This window comes from Gavia stellata, chromosome 25 (genome assembly GCF_030936135.1).
Source record: "Gavia stellata isolate bGavSte3 chromosome 25, bGavSte3.hap2, whole genome shotgun sequence".
Lineage (NCBI taxonomy): Eukaryota > Metazoa > Chordata > Aves > Gaviiformes > Gaviidae > Gavia > Gavia stellata.
The window spans coordinates 9395912-9417261 of record NC_082618.1 but is presented as its reverse complement, the minus strand read 5'-3'; the positions used below and the strand labels follow the sequence as shown (position 1 = coordinate 9417261).

The 21350-nt window shown below is 39.5% G+C and overlaps 1 protein-coding gene across 6 annotated transcripts in view; it reads left to right on the top strand.

Moving 5' to 3' along the window:
- The first annotated feature begins 319 nt into the window (after nt 1-319).
- TRIM37 (tripartite motif containing 37) overlaps nt 320-21350 on the top strand; it is a 29888-nt gene continuing 8857 nt past the window's right edge. For 3 of the 6 annotated variants that reach the window (XM_059829415.1, XM_059829413.1, XM_059829419.1), the window contains exons 1-18: nt 320-355; nt 2002-2103; nt 3464-3504; nt 4535-4651; nt 5918-6005; nt 6875-6997; nt 8360-8483; nt 10439-10506; nt 12754-12878; nt 14242-14292; nt 14716-14797; nt 16372-16448; nt 16927-17106; nt 17795-17909; nt 18141-18353; nt 18756-18892; nt 19601-19698; nt 21042-21242. In XM_059829415.1, coding sequence (XP_059685398.1) covers nt 335-355; nt 2002-2103; nt 3464-3504; nt 4535-4651; nt 5918-6005; nt 6875-6997; nt 8360-8483; nt 10439-10506; nt 12754-12878; nt 14242-14292; nt 14716-14797; nt 16372-16448; nt 16927-17106; nt 17795-17909; nt 18141-18353; nt 18756-18892; nt 19601-19698; nt 21042-21242 — 1963 coding nt within the window. In that variant the 5' untranslated portion in view covers nt 320-334. The remainder of the gene's footprint in view (nt 356-2001; nt 2104-3463; nt 3505-4534; nt 4652-5917; nt 6006-6874; nt 6998-8359; nt 8484-10438; nt 10507-12753; nt 12879-14241; nt 14293-14715; nt 14798-16371; nt 16449-16926; nt 17107-17794; nt 17910-18140; nt 18354-18755; nt 18893-19600; nt 19699-21041; nt 21243-21350) is intronic. The other 3 variants (XM_059829418.1, XM_059829417.1, XM_059829416.1) reach the window with 2 other exon arrangements.

Here is a 21350-nt window from a genome sequence, read left to right as displayed (position 1 = left end):
CCCGGGCCGCCGTTCCCCCGGGCCGCCGCGGGAGCGCCTGCGGGCTCCGGAACGGCGCCCGCTACCGGCTCCCGCCCCCTCCCAGGGCGGCGGGCGGGCCGTGGCATCGCGCGTGCGCAGTGCGGTGCGGCGGTTAGGCCACGCCTCCCCTCGGCGGCCGCAGGGCGGGTTGGCGGAGGGAGGAGGTGCCCCGCTCCCCGCGAAGATGGCCGGGGCCGGGGCACAGCCTCTCCCCGGCGGCTCCTAAGCCCCCCGAGCCTTCGCTTTTCACCCCCGGGCAGTGCGGTAGGGAGAGGGGCCGGGGAGAGCCTCTCCCGCCGTCGGAGCCGCGGCCATGGACGAGCAGAGCGTGGAGGTGAGCGGCTGGGCGGTGGTTGGCGGTTGCGCTCGCGCTCCCTCAGGGAAGGCGGGAAGGGCGGTGCGGGGGAAGCGCTGCCTCCCCGGGTGCACCTCCGAGGCCGCGGGGGAGGCGGGCGGGGCGGCTGCTCCTTCTCCTCGGCGGGGGATGGCGAGCGGCGGGGCCGGGCTGCTCTCGCGGGAGTCGGGGGCAGGCTGTCCTGGCCTGTTTACGGGTCAGGGGAGGGCTGGCGGTGGCGCCGGGGCCGCAGAGCCCTCGGCAGGTCCCCCTCCCTCGTGTGAGGGGAAAGAGGCCAAACGGCACCGAGCTACGGGCGGCCCGAGAGGCGGAAAACAGATTGCAGCTCTGCGGTGGGCAGGGATGCGCATGGCAGGGGGCTTGGCTCGTGTGTGCACTGATGAGCTGGGCAGAAAGGAAGCAGGGTGTAAAGAGGTGGCATTTCTAGGTGATGCGCAGCTATTTTACGTAGTCACGGGGAGAAAATAAACTGGTGGAACATCGGAGGTGCCTGTTCTGGAGGTGGACGGAGACCTGGCGCTGACAGAACCCGTCTTGGCGTGCGTGAAGGCACAATGCTCAGTGGCGTCTGCCTGTAAGCTGGGCAGCTTGCACGCATTGCTGTGGTCTGCATCAATAGCAGCCGAACAGGGGAAGAATTTAAAAGACCTTGTGTGATAACTTCCTGTAAATGCATGTGTTGCATTTTAATGGCTTGCAACCATTAAAGAAGGCAGTAGTGTATGGGAGATACTGTGGTATCTATAAATTGAAGATACGCCTCACTTTTGTGCTGATTCATAATTTCAACTCTGGGGGGGGAAAATTAGCCCATCTGAAGAATCAAAGTTCAGTAGTTAAAGCCAGAAGGGGTCTAACTCCTGTACAGTACAGAATGTAAAACTTCTTTATCAGTGAAAAATCTGTTAATATGGAGAGCAAACATCACTTGGCATTTCAGAATACCTTTCTCATTTTGGGAATGGAGAGAGATGAGGTGGTTGTATTCTAGAACAAAATGCTTCTCTCTTCAAATGGATATAGTAAAAAAATGTGTTAAATTATATTTTTATTGCCCAAGATTAATTAAATGGGGTGTGAGGAGGTGTAGAAATTGTGGAGCCAGTGCTCATGGTAGACCTTAAAAGAATTCAAGTCTTACAAAAGTAAAAAAAAAAGCCCCGTCCAATTCAACCCTTCTCATTAGCATACTGTATAATACATACATGTACTCACTGTGTTTTTTCATTAGTTTAGTGCCAGTACATTGAAACTCACAGGTCCAGAATCTGCAGGTGCAGCACGGTTTCTTCTGGCAACTGTTCAATCCCATCTGAACACAAGTAGGAATAGTATCTTGGCTACAGAAAGGCCCTCTTGGAAAAAGATAAACCAAACAAAGAAACTATTCCTTGAAGAAGAATAATAGTGCTATAAAATGGGTGCTGAGAGCTGGTGTACTGTAGGAGAAAGTGGGGAGGAGAGCCATGGTGTTTGCCTTAGTATCTCACTCTGAGATGCGCTATCCGTAGCTGTTTGGAATGGGATTGCATTTATGAAACCTGGCCCTCTGCCTGGAAAATAAATGCAACTCTGATATGTTTGAAGCATGTGGTTTAACAATAGCGATAATCTACCCTTTGCAGAGCATTGCTGAAGTATTCCGATGTTTTATTTGTATGGAGAAATTGCGTGATGCACGTCTGTGTCCTCATTGCTCCAAGCTGTGCTGTTTCAGTTGTATTCGGGTGAGTTTGCTTATTATAGTTCGTTCTTGCAAATGTATGAACTTAAAACCTACTGATCTTATGAACACATTCTTGTTTCTTTCTTGCCCCTTTTCCCGGAGTTCCAAGGATTCCTTTTTCCTGCTCTGTGCTCTTTAGTTTCCTTTTCAAAATCTTTTACGACACCCTAAGGAAAAACTGGGCAGGCTGTGCATTGCATTGAGTAGTGCTAATTATAGGGACTATCTGGAATAATTGCTTTTCAGAAACAGACGTGTAATCATCCCTTCTTTAGCATCTTTTGAGAGTCAGTGATGCCTGTGTGGAAGACAGCAGTTGGAATAGGAATCAAATGCTGACTTTGCATCTGTCAGTAAGGAGCACTGGAAGGTCATAACATCATCTCTTGTCATCTTGGAGATGTTTTTAAACGCTTACCAATCTAGTATGGTATGATCAGATACGGGCTAAACCTTTCTTGAGGGAGTCTGGTGTAGCAGGCTGAAGCAGCATCTGAAGTACTGCGCTCAATTAATTTGTTAAGGTCATGGTTACCAACGTATAGCCCTTCAGTTCCAAGTCCACACGCTGTTACGTGTTAGTGTAGTGGGAGAGGGTTCAGCTGAGGTTTTCAGAACTCCCAGTACTATTTCCAGAAAAGGGAACAATTTTCATTCGCTTTGAAAGCTGTGACAGGAACTATAGATGAAGGATTCGTGTTACGTATGAAGAATGTTAGATGACATATTGTTGTTGGGTGGTGAGAGATTATTCATGAGAATCTTTAAATGTAGTAGTGAGCTGACAAATATAAGCCCTTCAACTGCTGAGCTTTTACACTTGTAAGCTGTAGTGTGCAGATGAAGTTCTTTCCTCAGCTACTTGTCTTTGGAGCTTTCTGGAAGAGAAACATTCAAAGGGTCCTTGTGGATTTGATCATTGAACTGCAGGTATCTAGCTTGCATATGAATAGCTCGAGAGGAAGTTACCTTGAAGACTAATAATTTAGACTCCAAAAAATATGCTTGCTGTACATTTTGCTTTCTTTTTTTGAAATGTGCCCTTTAGTCTGTGACTGTGGGAGTCTGCACCAGGTGTGTGGTTTCTAATGGAATATTTGGTACCTCAAAATTCTCTGTATAATTTTAACTGAAGTGTCTTTGACATCTAAAGAAAAGTGGTTGCTTTGTTACTAAGATACAAATAGCAGCTTCTTCTGTGACTAAGTGGTTGAACAGTTAAATTACAAATCTATAAAAAAAGGAAAAATATACGAAGACTGTAATAAAAGGAAGTAACTCCTAATTAACAACAGAATGTACTTGCTTGCAGTTCTTGTCTTACAGTCTCTTTAAAAATGTTTTTCCTTTTTCCTTCATAGCGTTGGCTGACTGAACAAAGAGCTCAGTGCCCTCATTGTAGGTAAGCTATTTTTAATACCAGAAATAAATTATCAGGAATTGGGTGTACTGTCCTGTTATGCTCGATCTTTTTTCAGTGCAGGTTGCACTGAATTTGTAAGCTTGATTTTTTGAGACCTCCCTGCTGTTACTCTAAAAATGTACCCTGGTATAATACTTACTCTAAAATATGTTCTAGAAATTTGTGACAAGCTAAGCAAGATCTTTGTTCTTCCCTTACTACACTGCTGTTTTCAGTGCATGTAGTTGGTGTAATGAGAATAACTACATGGTATTTCCCTTGGAACTCTTTATATTCTTCTTGCAAGAGTCAGAGACCAGAAACTTCAGTTTTCAGACTGAGATGCAAGCTTTTTTATACCTGTAATTTGTGAGACTTACCCTGTGTGTTGCAGATTTGTCTGAGAGGTAGCTACAATGTGTTGTTTGTTTTGGTTTTTTTTAATGCAATGCCCCACCCTGTCCCCCCAAGCCCTGGCACCCCTTAGCACTTGTAGTTCTTGAGTACCTAGCAGTTCTAGCTCTTGATAGACCAAAAATTGGAAGGGAGCATATTTTTTCCCCTAAGGGAAGGGTCGTATTTAAAAACAACTAACCAGCCATTTCTGCAGAACTTTTTTAACATTCAGCTTTTAAAGTATTTGATCAATGGCTCTAAAATGCTTGTAAGGAGGTAAATATGTTTTACAAAGGGGATAATTGAAGCACCTCAATGGGAATAGTTGAATAATGGGAGAAATTGAAGAAGCACAAAATTATTTGCGCTTGTAGCTATTCTGTATGTCATTGTGGGGTGGTTCGTTGTGGTTCCTGCCTTCCCCCAGCTCCCAAATGAGCAAATCGACTTAAAACATTACATTTATCTCTTTTTTTTTTTTTTTTTTTTTGACCTGAAGTAACTAGTACAACTTCAGCTTTTTGCCTATGACTTTTCCGATAGTGTAGAACTGATGAACTGAATTCACTTCAATGCTTCTCTTTTAGCTTTTGGAGCTGAGTTCTTGCTCTAACTCTAGCAATGCTTCTTGCAGAGCCCCGCTGCAGCTACGAGAGCTTGTAAACTGTCGTTGGGCAGAAGAGGTCACACAACAGCTTGATACACTTCAACTGTGCAATCTCACAAAGCACGAAGAAAATGAAAAAGACAAGTAAATGGAACATTCTTCACATAAAGCATCTTGCAGTTTGTCTTATATGAGCGGTCTTTTAATTTCAGCTCATTGTTAAAATCAGGGAACAAACTGATAACTTTTACTTACTTAAAAGCTGAATTGTGCTCACTGTCTGACTGAAAGTTGGAGTTCATTTCTGTCATACTTAATGGAATGAGAAAAGCTCTTGAGTGTCTTTGCCTAGAAAACTACTACTATTTCTAGTTTGACTCAATATAGTTAAAATGAGAAATGTGGAAAACATGAAGGGTAGTAATGCTTCTTAAGGCTCTTAGCCCTTCTTAGTGACCATACACCTGAAATAAGTCTTCTGTCAGTGGCTTGCTCCTTTGGCAGTCCCATTAAGACTGGGGGTGCTGGTTTGGTATCTCAGCACATAAAAGCAGAGAAGCTCTTCTGAGAAGATGTCTTCTGGTCCCTTGCGAAAATGTAATTGATAAACCCAGTTTGAAATCAAAGAAAATATATAAAGTCCCACAGAAAGCATTACTATTGCTATATCTGTCACGTTACTGCTGTTCATTCTCCTTTCTTGTCTTTGGAGCCTCCTGTATTTTCTGATATATCCTCTTCCTAGGAGCAATTGTCAGTACTTTCTCAGCAGGCTTTTCTCCTCATTTTATCCCTTTACCAGTGCTAGTATGTGTTTTAAGAAACATTCTGGAGATGGTGGAGGAGAAAAGTGTGAGAAGAAGCATTGAAAAATGGACAGGAACTAATTATGTGTTCTGTACCTGCCTCCTCCCCAAGTTCGTGGATGCTAATGGAGAGGGAAGGGAGAGGCATGTATTGGAGCACAGACCAGGCCAGACCTCCATTTGTTGATTAATGCCTTTCCTGAATTTTTAAGAAATGACAGAGATGAGTTTGTCCAAAAAGCTTATGATCCATTGCTCTGTGGTTACTTCAGGTTGCGTATGATTAGGATTTTAATAATGTGAAGTACTAACTTCTAGAATTCTGAGCTTGTTTGATTGATGATATCCTTTATCTGCTGGGTAGAAATCCAATTTTCGTAATGTACTTTCTCTCTATCTCTGTGAAGTACTTCCCGAAAGAATACCAAGAACAACATTTATTTTACAAAAGGTTTTCACTGAATATAAGTAGTATTCTTGCAAAACTATGCTGATATTTTGTGCTTTACTCTCAGTATCAGGTAGCAAAACAAGTGAAGGTGTTAAATTGCGTTTGCAGAAAAATCATAGCTATTTTCTGTTGATGATATGTGTATTTTTTAAGGTGTGAAAATCATCATGAAAAGCTTAGTGTTTTCTGCTGGACCTGTAAGAAGTGTATCTGCCACCAATGTGCGCTTTGGGGAGGAATGGTAAGAAGAGACTTGCTTGCTTATATGCACATGGTATGTTACAATAAGAGACTGTACGCATTATGTTTGACAGCAGTATGAAGAAATAGAAATACTATGAAACTGTTGTTATGGCTGTTGAATTGCCATGCAAATACTGTAGTTGTATGTGTATTTATAATTTAATGTGAGCATTGATTGTGAAAGGCAGTATCTTCTGTTTATAATTAGAGAAGCAAATTGAATTTTTGCCGAAAGGGGGTCAGAATTACCTTCCTTGTTAACAAACTTCATGATGTCTTGGACAAACTGTAGATGGTGGTGAGAATTTTATGGGCAAAGGAAGAAGTCTTTCTCAGAAAATATAGATAACACGTTATTTAAATGTCTTGGCCTGTAATCTTGAATAGCTTCAAAGCTGTATTAGTAGCACAATTGACCATGCTGTTTATTATCCTTTCAACTGAGTATTTCAAGGAGAGACTGCTGTCATTGTTTGGAATGTAAGTGGCTAACAGTGTGCTGCCTTTGTTTGGGAAGGGTATTTTAATAATAATAATTTAAAAAAGCCCCAACCCTCCTATCTTTATTTGATTTCTTAGTTGCACAGTGAGTGAAGCAGTTTATTTTTGGAGGACTGTTGAGACTCCAAATAACTCTTGACAGGAAGCTTTGATGGTATGAAAGCCAAATTCATGACTTCTTATGCAGGGAAGTGAGAGACAGACTTCCTACATACAATCTGCTTTGGAACTTTTCCAAAATGAGTGGTACACTAGGAGGCTTTCTTCCCCTCTCTTTCAGTAATTTAATTGGAGTGGAATAAAGTTAAAACAAGATGCTCTGTTATTCTCCACCTCCTCCCTCCCCCCCTTTTTCTTTTTTAACAGCATGGAGGACATACTTTTAAGCCACTCGCAGAAATCTATGAGCAACATGTCACAAAAGTAAATGAAGAAGTGGCAAAGCTGAGGAGGAGACTCATGGAATTGATCAGTTTGGTGCAAGAAGTGGTAAGAGATCGATCCGAGATAATGTTAGTTTGCCTGTAGTATGCCATTGTCAAAGGATAACTGTATGGTGGGTAATGGAAATAATATACCATTTCATATGCTCGTGGTGTTTTCAATAGCTGCTCGGAAGCTGTTGCTTCTGTGAAGGTAGTCAGATTATCCCATAGAGAGAGGTTTTCGCTTTTTAGTTATACTCTTTTTATACAGTGTGGAAAGATCAACATATTCTCAATACTGTTTTTGTAGTTGCCAGACAGAAAAAGATGCGAGTTAGCTAACAGGGAATTTTTCTTCTGGTGTATGCTATTTAAAAGCTAGACTTGCACAGTTCTTTGAAAGGTGTATTTTTGTCAACATTATAGAAGCGCAGTCTGCCACGCTAAACAAATATAAAAATGATTTATTCTAATAGAACTGATTTTCCTTTCTTGAGGAGAATAAACTACAAATATATTTGAGCCTACAGAATAAAGCAACTCACCAGTTAATGTGAAGTTTGTGTACCTCCTTTTTCTTCACCATAGGGGTAAATGTGTTACTTGTCCAAATATCGACATGTTCAGCTTTGGCAGTTTCAGTGGGAATTCCAACAATTCAATGCAGTTTCTTGTATTCTAGGAAGGATTATTTTTGTGTTGTCCTGAATGCTGTTACATTTATTGTGTAGTCTTTCTGCAAATAAAATAAGTTTTGGGTTTTTTTAAAACAAGTTTCCGTATGGTTTTTGTCTATGCTATTATTCGGGTAGTTGTTTGCCACATGCAGTGGTAGATTAGCTCTGCTTCAGCTCAAACGTGACTGTTATATCACCAGGTGGGCTACTTGTAAGTATTTGTAAAATATTGAGAGGATTGTGGCCTTCACCTTCCAGGGTGAAGGGCCCAATTTTTATCAAATTCTTCTTGTTACCAGGAAGGTAACTCTTCTGTGCTGTTCAAGTTACAGCAGAGAAACTGGCAGTTGTATTTACAAATTTTGATACTAAAGAATCCCCATATGACAAATCTCTCTGTAACGAGAAAATGTTGCTCAGCTTTACTGTTAACCTTTGGTCACCCACCAGAGGGCATGCTTACGTATTCAGTAAAAGTCAAAGGATATTTGCAACTGGCAACAGGAATAGCCTGTAATACAGCACATCAAAAAACACATTCCTGTTTGCTTATTCTAAATATGCAAGCTTTAGTAAGACCAGGATTATTTTTTTTTTCCCCTCATAGAAAAACAGGGCTGGAGGGGACTTCAGGGAGGCCTAGGCATTTCTGGGATCTGCGAGAGCAGAGTCAGCGTGTACATGAGTGAAACACACAAAAGTGTGAAGGCTTTCTTTTTATGCATGTTTTTTCCTGAACCCTCTTTTAGGAGAGGAATGTGGAGGCAGTGCGTAGTGCGAAGGATGAACGAGTTCGGGAAATCAGGAATGCGGTGGAGATGATGATTGCCCGGTTAGACACTCAGCTGAAGAATAAGCTTATAACGTTGATGGGTAGGTATTTGCCTGATCTATTATGAGTAGGAGCAATATATTAACAACATGTAAATCTGTTGAGAAACTTTCTTGCCCTGAGAGTATGACTCCTTATATACTTTATGGTGTTAAGCAAGTTAACTGCTGACAGTAAACTTCGACCTACAGCAAAGCTTTTAGTTAATTATGTAGTTACTGTGATACAGTTCTAAATTGTGTTAGATGTAACCTGGTTATGTGCTGCTAGAAACCCCTGTGTGATAACATGGAGAAGATTTCCATTTAATTGGAAGACGTTTAGTGCCTTTCGCCTAAAGAGTGTTTTTACACCGTCGTTTGTATTAGCCAAGAAGTCCATCTTTGTAATTTGACACGTCTGTATTATATACTCCTTTTAATATAATTTTAAAAAATTAGAAGTCTAGATGAGATGTCTGATGAGCAACAGTTCAGATCCATACAGGCAGCTTTGTCTGCAAATGAAGAACATAGCATCTGGAATCAGAGCTGCTGGTTTGGTTCCCGACACTTTTGCTAAGCAGGGACCAGTCACTTTAGCTCTCCTTTGGTATAGAGGTGAGAAGACAGGTCGTACACTTAAAGGTATTGAAGCTTGCAGAAGCAATGCTACTAAAAATTAAGTGTAGCTTTCAGTAAGAAGGACAGAATATTCCTCAGTTGGCTCTAACTCTGTGCATGCTTTCTCAGCCAATTTTGCATCTGTGCCTTGGTTTTTCCATGTGCGCTTTCATTTCCGTAATGCGTTGATAGGAGCACGTGCTAAAGGTTACGTCTTCTTGGGATATCAGCTTCTTTAGAAACTCTCAAAATGTTAGCTTATGACCTTAGTTTTGCAAGGTACGCAACCGGTAGGTGAAAGTACACAGACAAATAGATCCTTGACCTTGTATCTATGTACTTGTCTCAGAAATAAAAGTAAGGCAATAAAGTAGCTGTGCTGAACCTGTATTTCTGATGCTTGAAATCTTCGCACACAGAGACACACACATACACCCCCCCACACACACACACCCTCACCACCACCCAGCCAAAGAAAATCTGAAATGTTTATGCTTGGGAAATGTCCTTAGCATTGGTAATGCTTGTGTTTATTCTCTTAGTTTATTTCCATTAAAACCAAAACAACATAATAAATGTATACTAGCTATGCTTCAAGTTCCTCTTCAAACTCATGTCAGTACTTTAAAATGTTTGCTTTAAGTTAAATCCAGGATTCATATGTATTTTGTGCCTATATCAAATACAGTAATCAGTCACAGTATTTGTTTTCGTGTATAGTGATAAAAGATCAGTCTTAAAGCTGTGGTAGAATGCCTTAATTATTTGTGTGTACAGGTTAACATTTTGTCCACGTCACACGTTTTTTTTCTAACAGCTGCCAAACACTCTTCAGGTATGTAATATATGATGGAGACAAAGTAAATCCCCATGACAGAAAACAGGCAAATGTGACTTAGGTTTTTATTCTTTCTTGTCATGGTCTTCATGCTAGTTGAAATGCGCAAACACATTTAAACATTGTTTGTTCTTCTTTATAAAGAAAGCACTTAAATATCAAAGTCAAGAGAAATGGTGGGTTTTTAGGAGAAAAGTGTCAGCTAATATAAGAGAGAGGCTTGTTTGGATGAGAGCGAATTCATTGAAGTCAAACCTGCCTTTTTTGTCCAATAAAGCACCCCAAAACAACAAACCTGCCATTTCTGGGACACAGAATGTTTCATTACTGTCTTAACCTCAAGTGAGTTCTTCACTACAGCTCTAATTAAAAATGCAGGCTTCCTTTTAAAATGCTTTCTCAATCAACCTTGGTATATTGAGAAATCCTTTATCTTAGTAGGTTCTGGGGCAGCTTCCAGGGGAAAAAAAAAAACCAACCCGAAAAAGCTCAGTTTCTTAAAATCCAGTGACTATGTCTTTTTTTTCTTTAAACATGTCTTCTTTTCTTTAAACAGGTCAAAAGACCTCGCTTACTCAAGAAACAGAACTTCTGGAATCCCTGCTTCAGGAAGTAGAACATCAGGTGATTATGAAAAGAGCTGAAATGTTGTGTTTCGTAGATCCCTCCTCAGCCGGCCTTTGTTGTTATGTTATTTATTTTTAAACTACGAATTGATGGATATTTCTTGAGGGTATCTTTTCATTTAAGTGGCCTTAGGTTGCACAATTTCTTCTTAAAAACAAGTATGTCTTCTAGAAATAATGAAAGGTATTCTTTTGCTTGAAAAACTAGTACTGGAATTGATAGCAATATCATATAAAACTACACAGTTATATGTTTGTTTAAGGTAGACTGGGGGTAGATTCTGTTAGTTCTGCTACTGTCAACCGCATATGAATAGCGGTGGCTGTAAATGGAGAATAAGCAAAAATGTTCTGTTTCTCTTTGTGTTTTTGAGGAAAACTAAACTGGTTCTAGTTCTCTTATTCCTGTCCATCTGTCTTTCGAAGATGACATGGTATCACTTTTTTCATCTTGCTTCTAGCTGTACAAGTCCAGCTTTTGTAAATGAAATATTCAAGTTCTGCAGAGCTTGATTGTACTTGCCCTGAAAAGTTTCTGCTTGCTCTGAGGAAATGGAAGGGTTTTCTTCCTTCAAGCATTACTGCATCCAGTAATTATCTTTCAGCAGTTTGACATTTTAGGATGGGGGTGGGGGCTAAGCTTCTTTGTGAGTGATGCCTCTTGGCTATATTCCTTTTTCATTCCCTGCACTGCTTTTGATTCAGTAAGAATGCTAAGCTGGCTTTATCACCTGATCAGCGATTATCATGTTCTCCTTGTGCTTAATTATTTCATACCTATGATGGAATCTCTAAGTTGAAGAATCGATGACATCAGGAGGATGGGTGCTCCTGCATACCAGGCACGAGCATATTTTTTTTGTCTGTTTGTTGAGAGCTCTCCGTGTATAGATCATTCAGAAATTACTTATGTTGCAGCCCAAATGAAGACCTTCTAAATCCTGAATAGCAGTGCATATGCAACTCTGCAGATCAGCTTCTCTTTTGCAGAAAAAACCCCATTAAAATAATAACAAATTGGTACTAGTGAAACGTGACCTATTCTCCCTCCAAAACAGGAGAAAAAGCTTACTAACTAAAAAAATTATGAGAAGATGCAGACATCTGGCAACTGTGTAGGTCTATACTGTTTACTTAAAGTCATTATATATGTCTTTGTCAAGAGAGGCTTTGAATTTTGTATTCTTTTTGTGGAAGAAATAGAATTGTTTGAAGAACTCATAGCAAAAATGTGACTTTTTAAAATGTACATATTAGTCTCACTTAAGCCTGACAGAAAGTTTGAAATGTAAATCTAAGATGTGTTTTTCCAATGTTTAAAGTATAAATAAGAAGCAGAGTAGATTTGTCTCCTTTGGTAAAGAGCTTTAGAAAATACAGTACTAGCTATTCAAGGAAACATCTAAGATTAGATGTTATTTTTTTTTCAGATTTTGAAAAGACCTTTGTTATTACACTGGTTTGTAAGATACCTCGAATGAAATGGATTGAAGTGGGTTTTTTGGCCTGCTATTTAAGAGAACATAGGCTTTGTTTTGTTCAAATTTGGATGAACAAAAAAAAAGTACAGCGCTTGACAATACAGCAGTAAAGGAATAGCTAAAACTTAAAAGAGCTACCTAATGTGACAGGAGCTTGTATCACTGTGTTGTGATGTATTTGAGCAAATTATCCCAATGTCTAATTAAGCGTCCTTTCCAGATAGATTTACTTTGTTATTGTTCCCTAAACACAGTAATAGATGTGACTTGGTGTATTAATCAGACATCTTAGGTTAGACTGATTTATGTACAAGGGAAGTCCATAGTAGTTGCTGGAGCTTTCATTGTAGAATTTCAGAGAATTGTAGAATTTCAGAGTCTTAAATATTCAGGACTTCCCAAATGGGTTGCACAGGCTTTGGAGTGAGACAGATTTAGAATATCTATTTTCATTTCCTAACAGAAATTTTAGAACACATGACCATCAGCTAGCATAGGCAAATTATTAGTCTTAACAGCTGACAGTTTCAAGGGAAATAAAACCCAAGCAAATAAAAAAAAAACCAAACGAAAAACCAACAAACAAACCCCAAACCAAAAACCCAACACAAATCTCCAGGCTTCATTTTACATTGCATTGTGGGTAATCTTTCTGAAGCTGTGACAGACATGCAATTTATTTGTTTAAAAACAAAAATGGTCAAAACCTGTGGTTTCTACTAATGACCTAAGGATTTTCTTCTGTCTTGTTTTTTCCCATATAGTTACGATCATGCAGTAAGAGTGAGCTGATATCCAAAAGTTCAGAGATCCTGATGATGTTCCAGCAGGTTCATCGGAAGCCTATGGCCTCGTTTGTCACTACTCCTGTCCCCCCAGACTTCACAAGGTAAGCGTTGCATTTCCTTTCTGTTGTTGTTTGAACTTAAAAGCAATCTCATAAAGGTTTGGTTTGCTTGTTAAAAAATGTTTTAAAGTAACTTAGAGGGGAGTATCTCTTTCCCATTTTACTGTGCCACTGTATGGAGGAGAATGTTCCACTGAGTCTGGGAGGTAGATGTATTCTTACGTGCGTCAGCCTTTTGTAAAACTGCGACAGGAGAGTACCACTGTATTTTAACATGTGGGTTTGAGGGAGTGGATGATAGGCGGCTGATGGATAGGTTGCTGGAGAGCTTGCCTGATACCCGTACGTCTCAGCTGTATGAACAATGGCAATGGTACTCTGTAGGGTAACGTGATTCGGTCCATTTCGGTGTTAAACTTGGTATCTCTGACTGAATTTGGGTCCAGGCTTATACACTGAAAATGGTAAACTGCTTAACTTACTCCTCTTAGTAACCTATGCTGCAAGTAGGCTTTTCGGTTCCAGCAGGCCTTATTTTATGTCTGTAGTCCCTGCTGCGGAGTCAGGACAGTGGGTTCCAGCTGACAATTTTTTTTTTTCTTTTACACTTAGTTTACCGATTTGTCCTTTTTCTCTTATTATTGGGTCATTCAGTATATAATTGCAAGGCTCTCATGAGATGCCTCTGCAGGTCACCTTAATGCAGAATATATAGCCAAAATCACTTTATAGCACAATTTGTCATAAAGAGAGTGCTGCTAGTGCTGGGTTCTGAGGAAAAGTGTTGAGAGTTTAGGCTAGCTGGCTGAAAAGCGTCTCCAAAAAATTGAAAGTAGAAGTCTTAAAACAATTCCTCAAATAATCTTGTGTTCTCTAGCTAAAATCGGTTTGGCTTGCTCTTAAATACAATCTCAAAACTATTTTCCTGACATCTTTTCTGAAAAGAATAATTAAATGCCTCTCTGAGGAGAGTTTAAATCTGAATGTTCATTTTCCAATGGCAGAAAGAATGCTCTGAAACACAAACCATTTTAAGCTTTGTGCTTTCAGCCATGCAATAGTTTCATCCTTTCTAGAACTACTAAGGAGTCTTACATTAAAAATTCACCATATTAAGAGATGATTAGCGATCACAGGTAGAAGGGCAAATCCTGTTAAATACTTTTGGTTGCTCTTCCCTTCATAACATAAAAAATTTGGTTTATTGTCTGATATCATATGGAGAGGTACTGGGAAGAGGCTCATAAATGGAATATTCAGAAGTACTGAAATAACCCAGTGTAGTTCTAGTGAATTTCAGTGGCTCTGGTGATCTAAATCATCTTAAATGCTTCTGAAGATTCCAAACATTGGGATTTTTAATGTCATCTTATTCAACTCTAATATATTTATCCCACCCCTCCAGTGAATTGGTTCCGGCCTATGACTCAACCACATTTGTCTTGGAAAACTTCAGGTAAGAATGTGTCTTAAATTACTGTGAATATCGGGAAGCATTTCTGTTTCTTCTGTACTCGAGTAGTATTCTTTAAAATGCAGAATAGTCTCTACAGAAAACTGTTAGATATGAACTGAGCTATAGGAATTCAATCAAAAGTCTCTTGTTTACCAGGTGAACAATTAACCCTAGCTAAACTGTTAGCTAGAAAGATTTTCTATGATAAAGGCAAACTACTTATTTTTCTTTTTTGAAAAAGATTGGATCATTTTGCAAGGAATACATATATTTGTATGGACACTTAACATTTTGCATGGGCCTCATATGCTGCTTCATGCTCTGCGCAGCAAGAAGGATGGTTTTAGAGTACAAGTGCTTACTATTTCATGGAGGGTTTTGCTTTGTCCCAATAGCAAATGTTTTTTTCTCCTTTCTCAATAGTACCTTGCGTCAGCGAGCAGATCCTGTTTACAGTCCACCTCTTCAAGTGTCAGGACTTTGCTGGAGGTTAAAAGTTTATCCAGTGAGTTATATTTTCAACTAGAGTTGTTATCCCATCCAAAACACTTAACCAGCATTCATATGCTTCTATTGCAAGGAAACATTAGATAGTCTCTTCTCATGTTGTATATAAAAAGCTGTATGAAAAGAACGTAGTAAGATTGCAAAGTTGATCACCAATCATTGGAGTATTCCCTCTCTGGCTCCACATATCCAGCATGAACATTCTCACTATAGTTAATCTGGGTAATTTAAAAGCAATTAAAAATGGGTCTTACAAATATACCATAGGAACTTTAATAAGTATTTTTACCAGTTTTGTCTGTCTGAGTGGTTTTTGCAGATGTTCCTTGCAGAACTGAGGTCTAGAATGACTTACCATATTTATGTTTATGAATAATCCTTACTTGGGAAGTCAGGAGGAGGACAAGGTATTAGTTGAAGGGGAATCTGGTTTACTGTGTGTCCAGTTCTCAGATGCTGACATTAAAACGTGTGTATTGTACTCATGTCCTTTCAGAGGGCTGAATATTCAGATTTCAGAAACAATGTCTCTGTCAGCGTTGGGATGTTAACCCACGAGCTGTGATCTTTTTACAGTCCACTACTCTGGTCAGTGCTTCCAGGAAGCTCTGGCTGCTATTACAGCTGTGTTTGGAGAAATAAGTGTTTAGTGGCGGAGTACAAGTTTTATTTGTTAGTGGTTTACATGGCGTCTTCAGAGAAACGGATTAATCTGTTAAGCCCACTTGTGCACAGTATTGTATTCTTGCAATGCAGAGGTGGACCCCCGTGTAAGTTTTCAGAGTATTGTAAATTCAGGATTAACTACATAAGGTGTGCTGTCAAAAGGCATTAAAATTTATTTTTTTAAATGGTAAGTTGAAATGTTTCTTCAACCTAGAGGATTCAAGTTGAGCCATTCTTCATCCTTGATTAAGGTGAGTGTGATGGAGGTTTTGCCATATTTTTTTCTTGATTTCTGGTGATTCTAATATCGTTTCTCAGTTAACTGACCTAACTTTTTCATGTTGCATGTTTTTTCTAAAGAAATTGCTCTTCTCTCAAATATTAAGTGGCTTTGAGATGCAGCTGTATATAAAATATTTCAGAACTAATGTTTAACCTGAACTGTTTTCATGTTGAGAGTTTTGAGAAGAATTGGACTGTAATAAATCGATGAGTAAATTTTATGAGCTTTTTTATTGCTTTTTCTAGATGTTAAATGAATGTTTTTCTAGTACATTGACAAGTGTTTGTCTACTCAGTCTTCCACTTAATTGAACTCCTAAAATGCTAATAGAGTAACTAGAGCTCTGTTTTGAGATACGCACTCTAGAATTGGTATCTCAGATATATATGTGCTTCCAGATGCAAGTTGGTTCAAGTTACAGTTTGAGAGTTCTAGGTCAGAGAAGACTAAAAATCAAAACTGTAGCATGCAAAGTAGACTACTGCTGCCAATTCTGTATTGAAGCTGTTTTCTAAACTTTAAGGGTATATTGAGGTGTTTTGGTTTTTTTGTTTTCAGTTTTTTTTCCTGGTTTTTGCTTTCTTTTTTTAATTAATTTATATGTCTGTTTTCTTTGTTTCAAGGATGGAAATGGAGTAGTACGGGGCTACTACCTGTCTGTGTTCTTGGAGTTGTCAGCTGGATTGCCGGAGACATCCAAGTAAGCAAACCTGTAGTAAGAGCAGCCGTTCTTTTTTTCTATTGGCAAAGCATCTGGAGAGGTTTGCAGGGAATGACCTCAAGTTCCGTAGTGTTGCTAGGGACTGATGCAGAGCACTCTTGAAAAGAATAGCGAGATTTCTGTTGCCCATTGAGCTTTGAATCGTGCCCAAAGATAATATTTTAAAGTTGTTACTCAATGGCTTTCTCAAGATAAAAAGCAAGCTGGCAAAACAAACAGTAAGAGTATCTGTCTCCTAGTACTGAATCCTAGAGTTGTTTTACCACACTACTCCCTATTACTACTTTCTTCCCCCTTGTACTGTTTATGTAAGCGTTCAGTAAAATTTTAGGACTGAATCATGTCTTCAGCTGGGCGTGCAAGCCTCCCAGGACGTGCCGTTCTGTTGAACTTGATGCATGCAGCAATTCTGACATCTTTGCTTTGGTATTAATACTGGTGATCTTCCCTGGCGTAGGTATGAGTACCGTGTAGAAATGGTTCACCAGTCCACCAACGATCCCACTAAAAACATAATTCGAGAGTTTGCCTCCGATTTTGAAGTTGGAGAATGCTGGGGTTACAACAGATTCTTTCGTTTAGACTTGCTAGCCAATGAAGGCTATTTAAACAGGCAAAATGACACTGTGATCCTGAGGTAAGGAAGTCAACTTAGTGGGGCTCTTTTCTGCTATCATTTCACAAAGTATCACACCTACTACTGAAACAGGAAATAATTAAGTAGTTGAATTAAAATAATTGTGACATGTTTTGTCATAAATGGATTTCGCTGTCATAAGCTTTAAAGAAGAAAATGTGCTGAAGGGAGTTGTGAAAACTTTAAGTACCTATATTTCTTTGAGAAGACCTACGCTTGACACTAATAAGCCTGGATTGGAGATCTGTAGCTAATGGAATTAAAGGGAAAGGGTGTTTTCTTCTCCTCTTTAGGAACAGTTGTAGTAAGCATAGGAGAACTTTGGGAGTGAAGGGAGTCTGTAATGTAAAAGAACTAATGCTGTCAGTGGGAATTGCAATCATATGACAAAATATCTACTTCAAATATTTCCTGTACAGTCTTACTCTTGGTCCTGTTAAATGCTTTGTGGTGTGTGGTTGGTTTGCGAAGATAACTGCCTCTCCTGTAAGAGCCTTTGCTACAAAATACTTACTGTTGCCATTCAGTGCATTCAGGATACTGAGTATACAAGTAGATGTTGTCTGTTAAGTTTACTTCATCACTGGATTTCAGGTCGTATGATGTTCTTACGCAGGGCTTTTTGGATTTTGGGGAGGGGGAGGAAACAAAAAAAGCAAACTAACCTTTTCAAATGTTCCTTTTGAAGGTTCCAAGTGCGCTCACCAACCTTCTTCCAGAAGTGTCGAGATCAACACTGGTACATTGCTCAATTGGAAGCAGCTCAGACAAGTTATATCCAGCAAATAAATAACCTTAAAGAAGTAAGTGGGATGTGTATTAATATAAAATCACCTTTTACTGACCTGTAATTACCTGTTTTAGGTTACAAAGTTCATGTTTGCCAATTTGTGTTTATTTGAGTTGCTGTTGGTAGTTTGATACTGGCATTATTGAAATCGTATATGTGCAAGTCAACAAACTTACTTGACTTGATGATGATGCTCCATTGTCGTCTTCTGTGTATACTTTTGTGTATCCTTCTAATATTTAAGAGGCTTGCGATTGAACTTTCCCGGACTCAGAAATCACGAGGCATTTCACCTCCAGACACTCATCTTAGTCCCCAGAATGATGATGCTCCAGAAATGAGATCAAAGAAATCTGGACAAAGCACTGAAGTACTACTTGAGAATGTTGCTGCTCCAGGATTAGTGCGAGATAGCAAAGAAGAGGAGGAGGAGAAGATCCAGCATGAAGACTTTAATGTAGGAATTATCTTTTTCCTGCCTCTTTGGTTTTTGTGTAGCTTTTTATGATAAGATAGCATTTGAAACATAGGTGAACTTCTGAATTGTAAATTAGATTTATTATCCTCTGTGTGGAAATAGGACATAACACTCGAGAGCTAGCAGTGAGAGATGACACTAGAGAGCTGTTCTAGAACAGAGCTAATAGATCCCACTGCAATAAAGTGTCCAAACTGTAGCTGAAAAATCCATCTTCTGTCTTTGTTACCAGCTTTTATTGTGCTTAGAGGCCCTCCTAACTCCTGTATGATAGTGTGACATTCTGGGGAGGGAGAGTTTCTGTTCATAGCTTTTGTTGAAGGCATCAAAGTACAACTGAAATGTTTCTTTTCATAGAGACTTGTTCTGTTCTTCCTGTAGCACGAGCTCTCTGATGGTGACTTGGATATAGATCTTGCTGGAGAAGATGAGGTGAACCATCTTGACGGTAGCAGCTCTTCTGCTAGTTCGACAGCAACTAGTAACACTGAAGAAAATGATATTGATGAAGAAACTATGTAAGTAACTAAAAATGCCTTTCAAATAATCAGCTGGTCTCCCAGGGTAATCATCCTAATTCCGGTGGAAACTGATTCATTTGCTATATCACAGTTATGGCATATGGGGGATTCCAGTGCAATGTGAGGGGTGTCTCCTGTACTGGAAACAACATGAACTGATATACTTAATGTTAAACATTGAATTTTCAGTCAGTTAGTTCCTATCTTTCCAATCTCTTCACTTACTTTGGTGTTGTACTCTGTCTTTGACAGGTGATAGTCTGTGAAGGTTCTTTCCCAAAACACTATTAAGAAATCTGTTTCTGCACTGTAAGGAGAGATGTTTGGTATTAGGAAGTGTTGTAGTAGTAGGAAAGTGATAATAAAGACAGTTACTTAAACTAGAGCATTTAAGCTTCTTAGCTGAGACTATAATGTGAAATCCTAGAATCTTCATTAAAACATGAGAATGTGTTGTAACACATACAAATATAGAAGTTTGCAGGATCAGATTTTACAGTCTAGATACATATGACACTTTTGGACTCTTAGTGAGTCAGTCATTTCATTAACACAGTGATTTGTTCAGTTTGTGTAGTTTGGAATGCAGAAAATACTATTTATAGTGCTTCATGTTGTTTTCAAGGTATGTGCCATAATGTGTAACGAGAGCTCACAGAAGCTGATAATTGTATTCTCCTTTTTCCACCCCAATCATCTCCTAAGGTCTGGAGAAAATGACGTGGAATACAGCAGCAATATGGAGTTGGAAGAAGGAGATCTCATGGAGGATGCAGCAGCCGCTGCTACTCCTGGAGCATCAGGTATGAAAAACAGCCTTCAGAATTCCCATATATGCGAAACGCTGCTGGATTCCTTCCCCTTTTCTTCTTGGAAGCAACACCAAGCTGTGCGTTCTGCAGGCATTTCTATTTTTGGAAATGCTGCATCATGTGGTTTGTACTGACTATTGCAGTGTAGCAGAAACATTTCATTGGTTCAATAAAAAAGGGGGTAATCTTCTGAATGTGCTTGTTTAAAAATGATACAGAAGTTTGGAGGGGGGCTTTTCTGCCTCTTTGAAACCCCTTCCATTCCGATTGAAAGTAGACTGACAAGAAATTTTTATTGATATCTGTGTGGTCGCTGAATGCGTGACACGTTCACTTAGGTTTTAGTGCACTGTAAAACCTGAAGTATGTGGAGGGAATGAAGTCAAGAATCCTTAACAAGTCAAGCAGAAATATATTTTAAATGCAATAGTGAAAAGGCGCTCTAAGATTTCTTGCAGCCTAGAGATGATTATAGCCCAAATTAGCTATAGCTTAATAAGATTCTGAAAGAAATATATGTATATTGAATATAAGTATATTTATTTATGGCAAAGATATCAGAAGTGGCATTCACTGGAATTGGTATATACGGTGCTGTGGAAGTCTGCCAGTGCTTGAAAGACAGAATTCTTTAACTGTCCTGTTTTTAGCTGCTGTTTCAAAACTTCTTGAAAATTCCTTGTGAGCTAGGAAGTTGAGGGACATGTCTTTCCTTCTGAAAGGATAGCCTTTAGGGTAGGAGCACCGTGACTGTAGAAACAGCGTTTATTTAGGAGTTTTTAGAAAGTAATTTTTAACAGCATTTGTAAAAGCTGATGCAATCTCTTCACTTGAGCTTCTTGCATTTACCTGCTTGCATTATTTTCCAGTCTGAATGTTAGTAGTGTCTGTGTTGGAAGGGAGTTCTACTAAACTGTGCAATTTTAATCTCGCAGATCTAACTATTTTCTCTGAAGACTCTATCTTTTGAGTGCCTTGGCCATTATGTAATGGCAACATAGTAACACAGAGCAGAACTTAACTGAAGATCCCCCTACTTATTCTAACTGGGGGGACACACCTGGAAAGTTTATGTGCGGTTCTTCAGAATAAGTGCTCTTTGTATTGATTTGTTTACCAATCTGTTTATTAAGAGATTTGCATAAAGCATATGAAGTTAAAGCCTTCCCCCCCCATGAAATAAATCCATGAAATAGTGCTGATGTCTTGTTAAGTTTCTTGGAACATTTTCGTTCCTAATCTGCTTGTAGAACTCTGTCTTTTTGTTTTCACAGGGAATAATGCATCACCTGTGTCACGTATATGCATACTCTTTCCCTGTAACTCTTCCTTAGGTACTAGCCATGGCTATGCCAGTGCAAGTGGAAGACCTTCAAGGCGGGGAGGAAGTGCCCTAGGCTCAACAGCCAGCAGCAGTTTACTAGATATAGATCCCTTAATTTTAATCCACTTGTTGGATCTAAAAGACAGAAATGGTATGGAAAACCTTTGGGGCCTTCAGCCACGTCCACCTGCCTCTCTTCTGCAGAACAGAGGTAACTGTGCATCACATATCAGATGATTTAATTCCAACCTGGAAATGTCTCTGAGAATGCAGTTGCAGAGTTAGAAGCAGATTGGGGGGGGGGGGGGGGGAAGAGGGT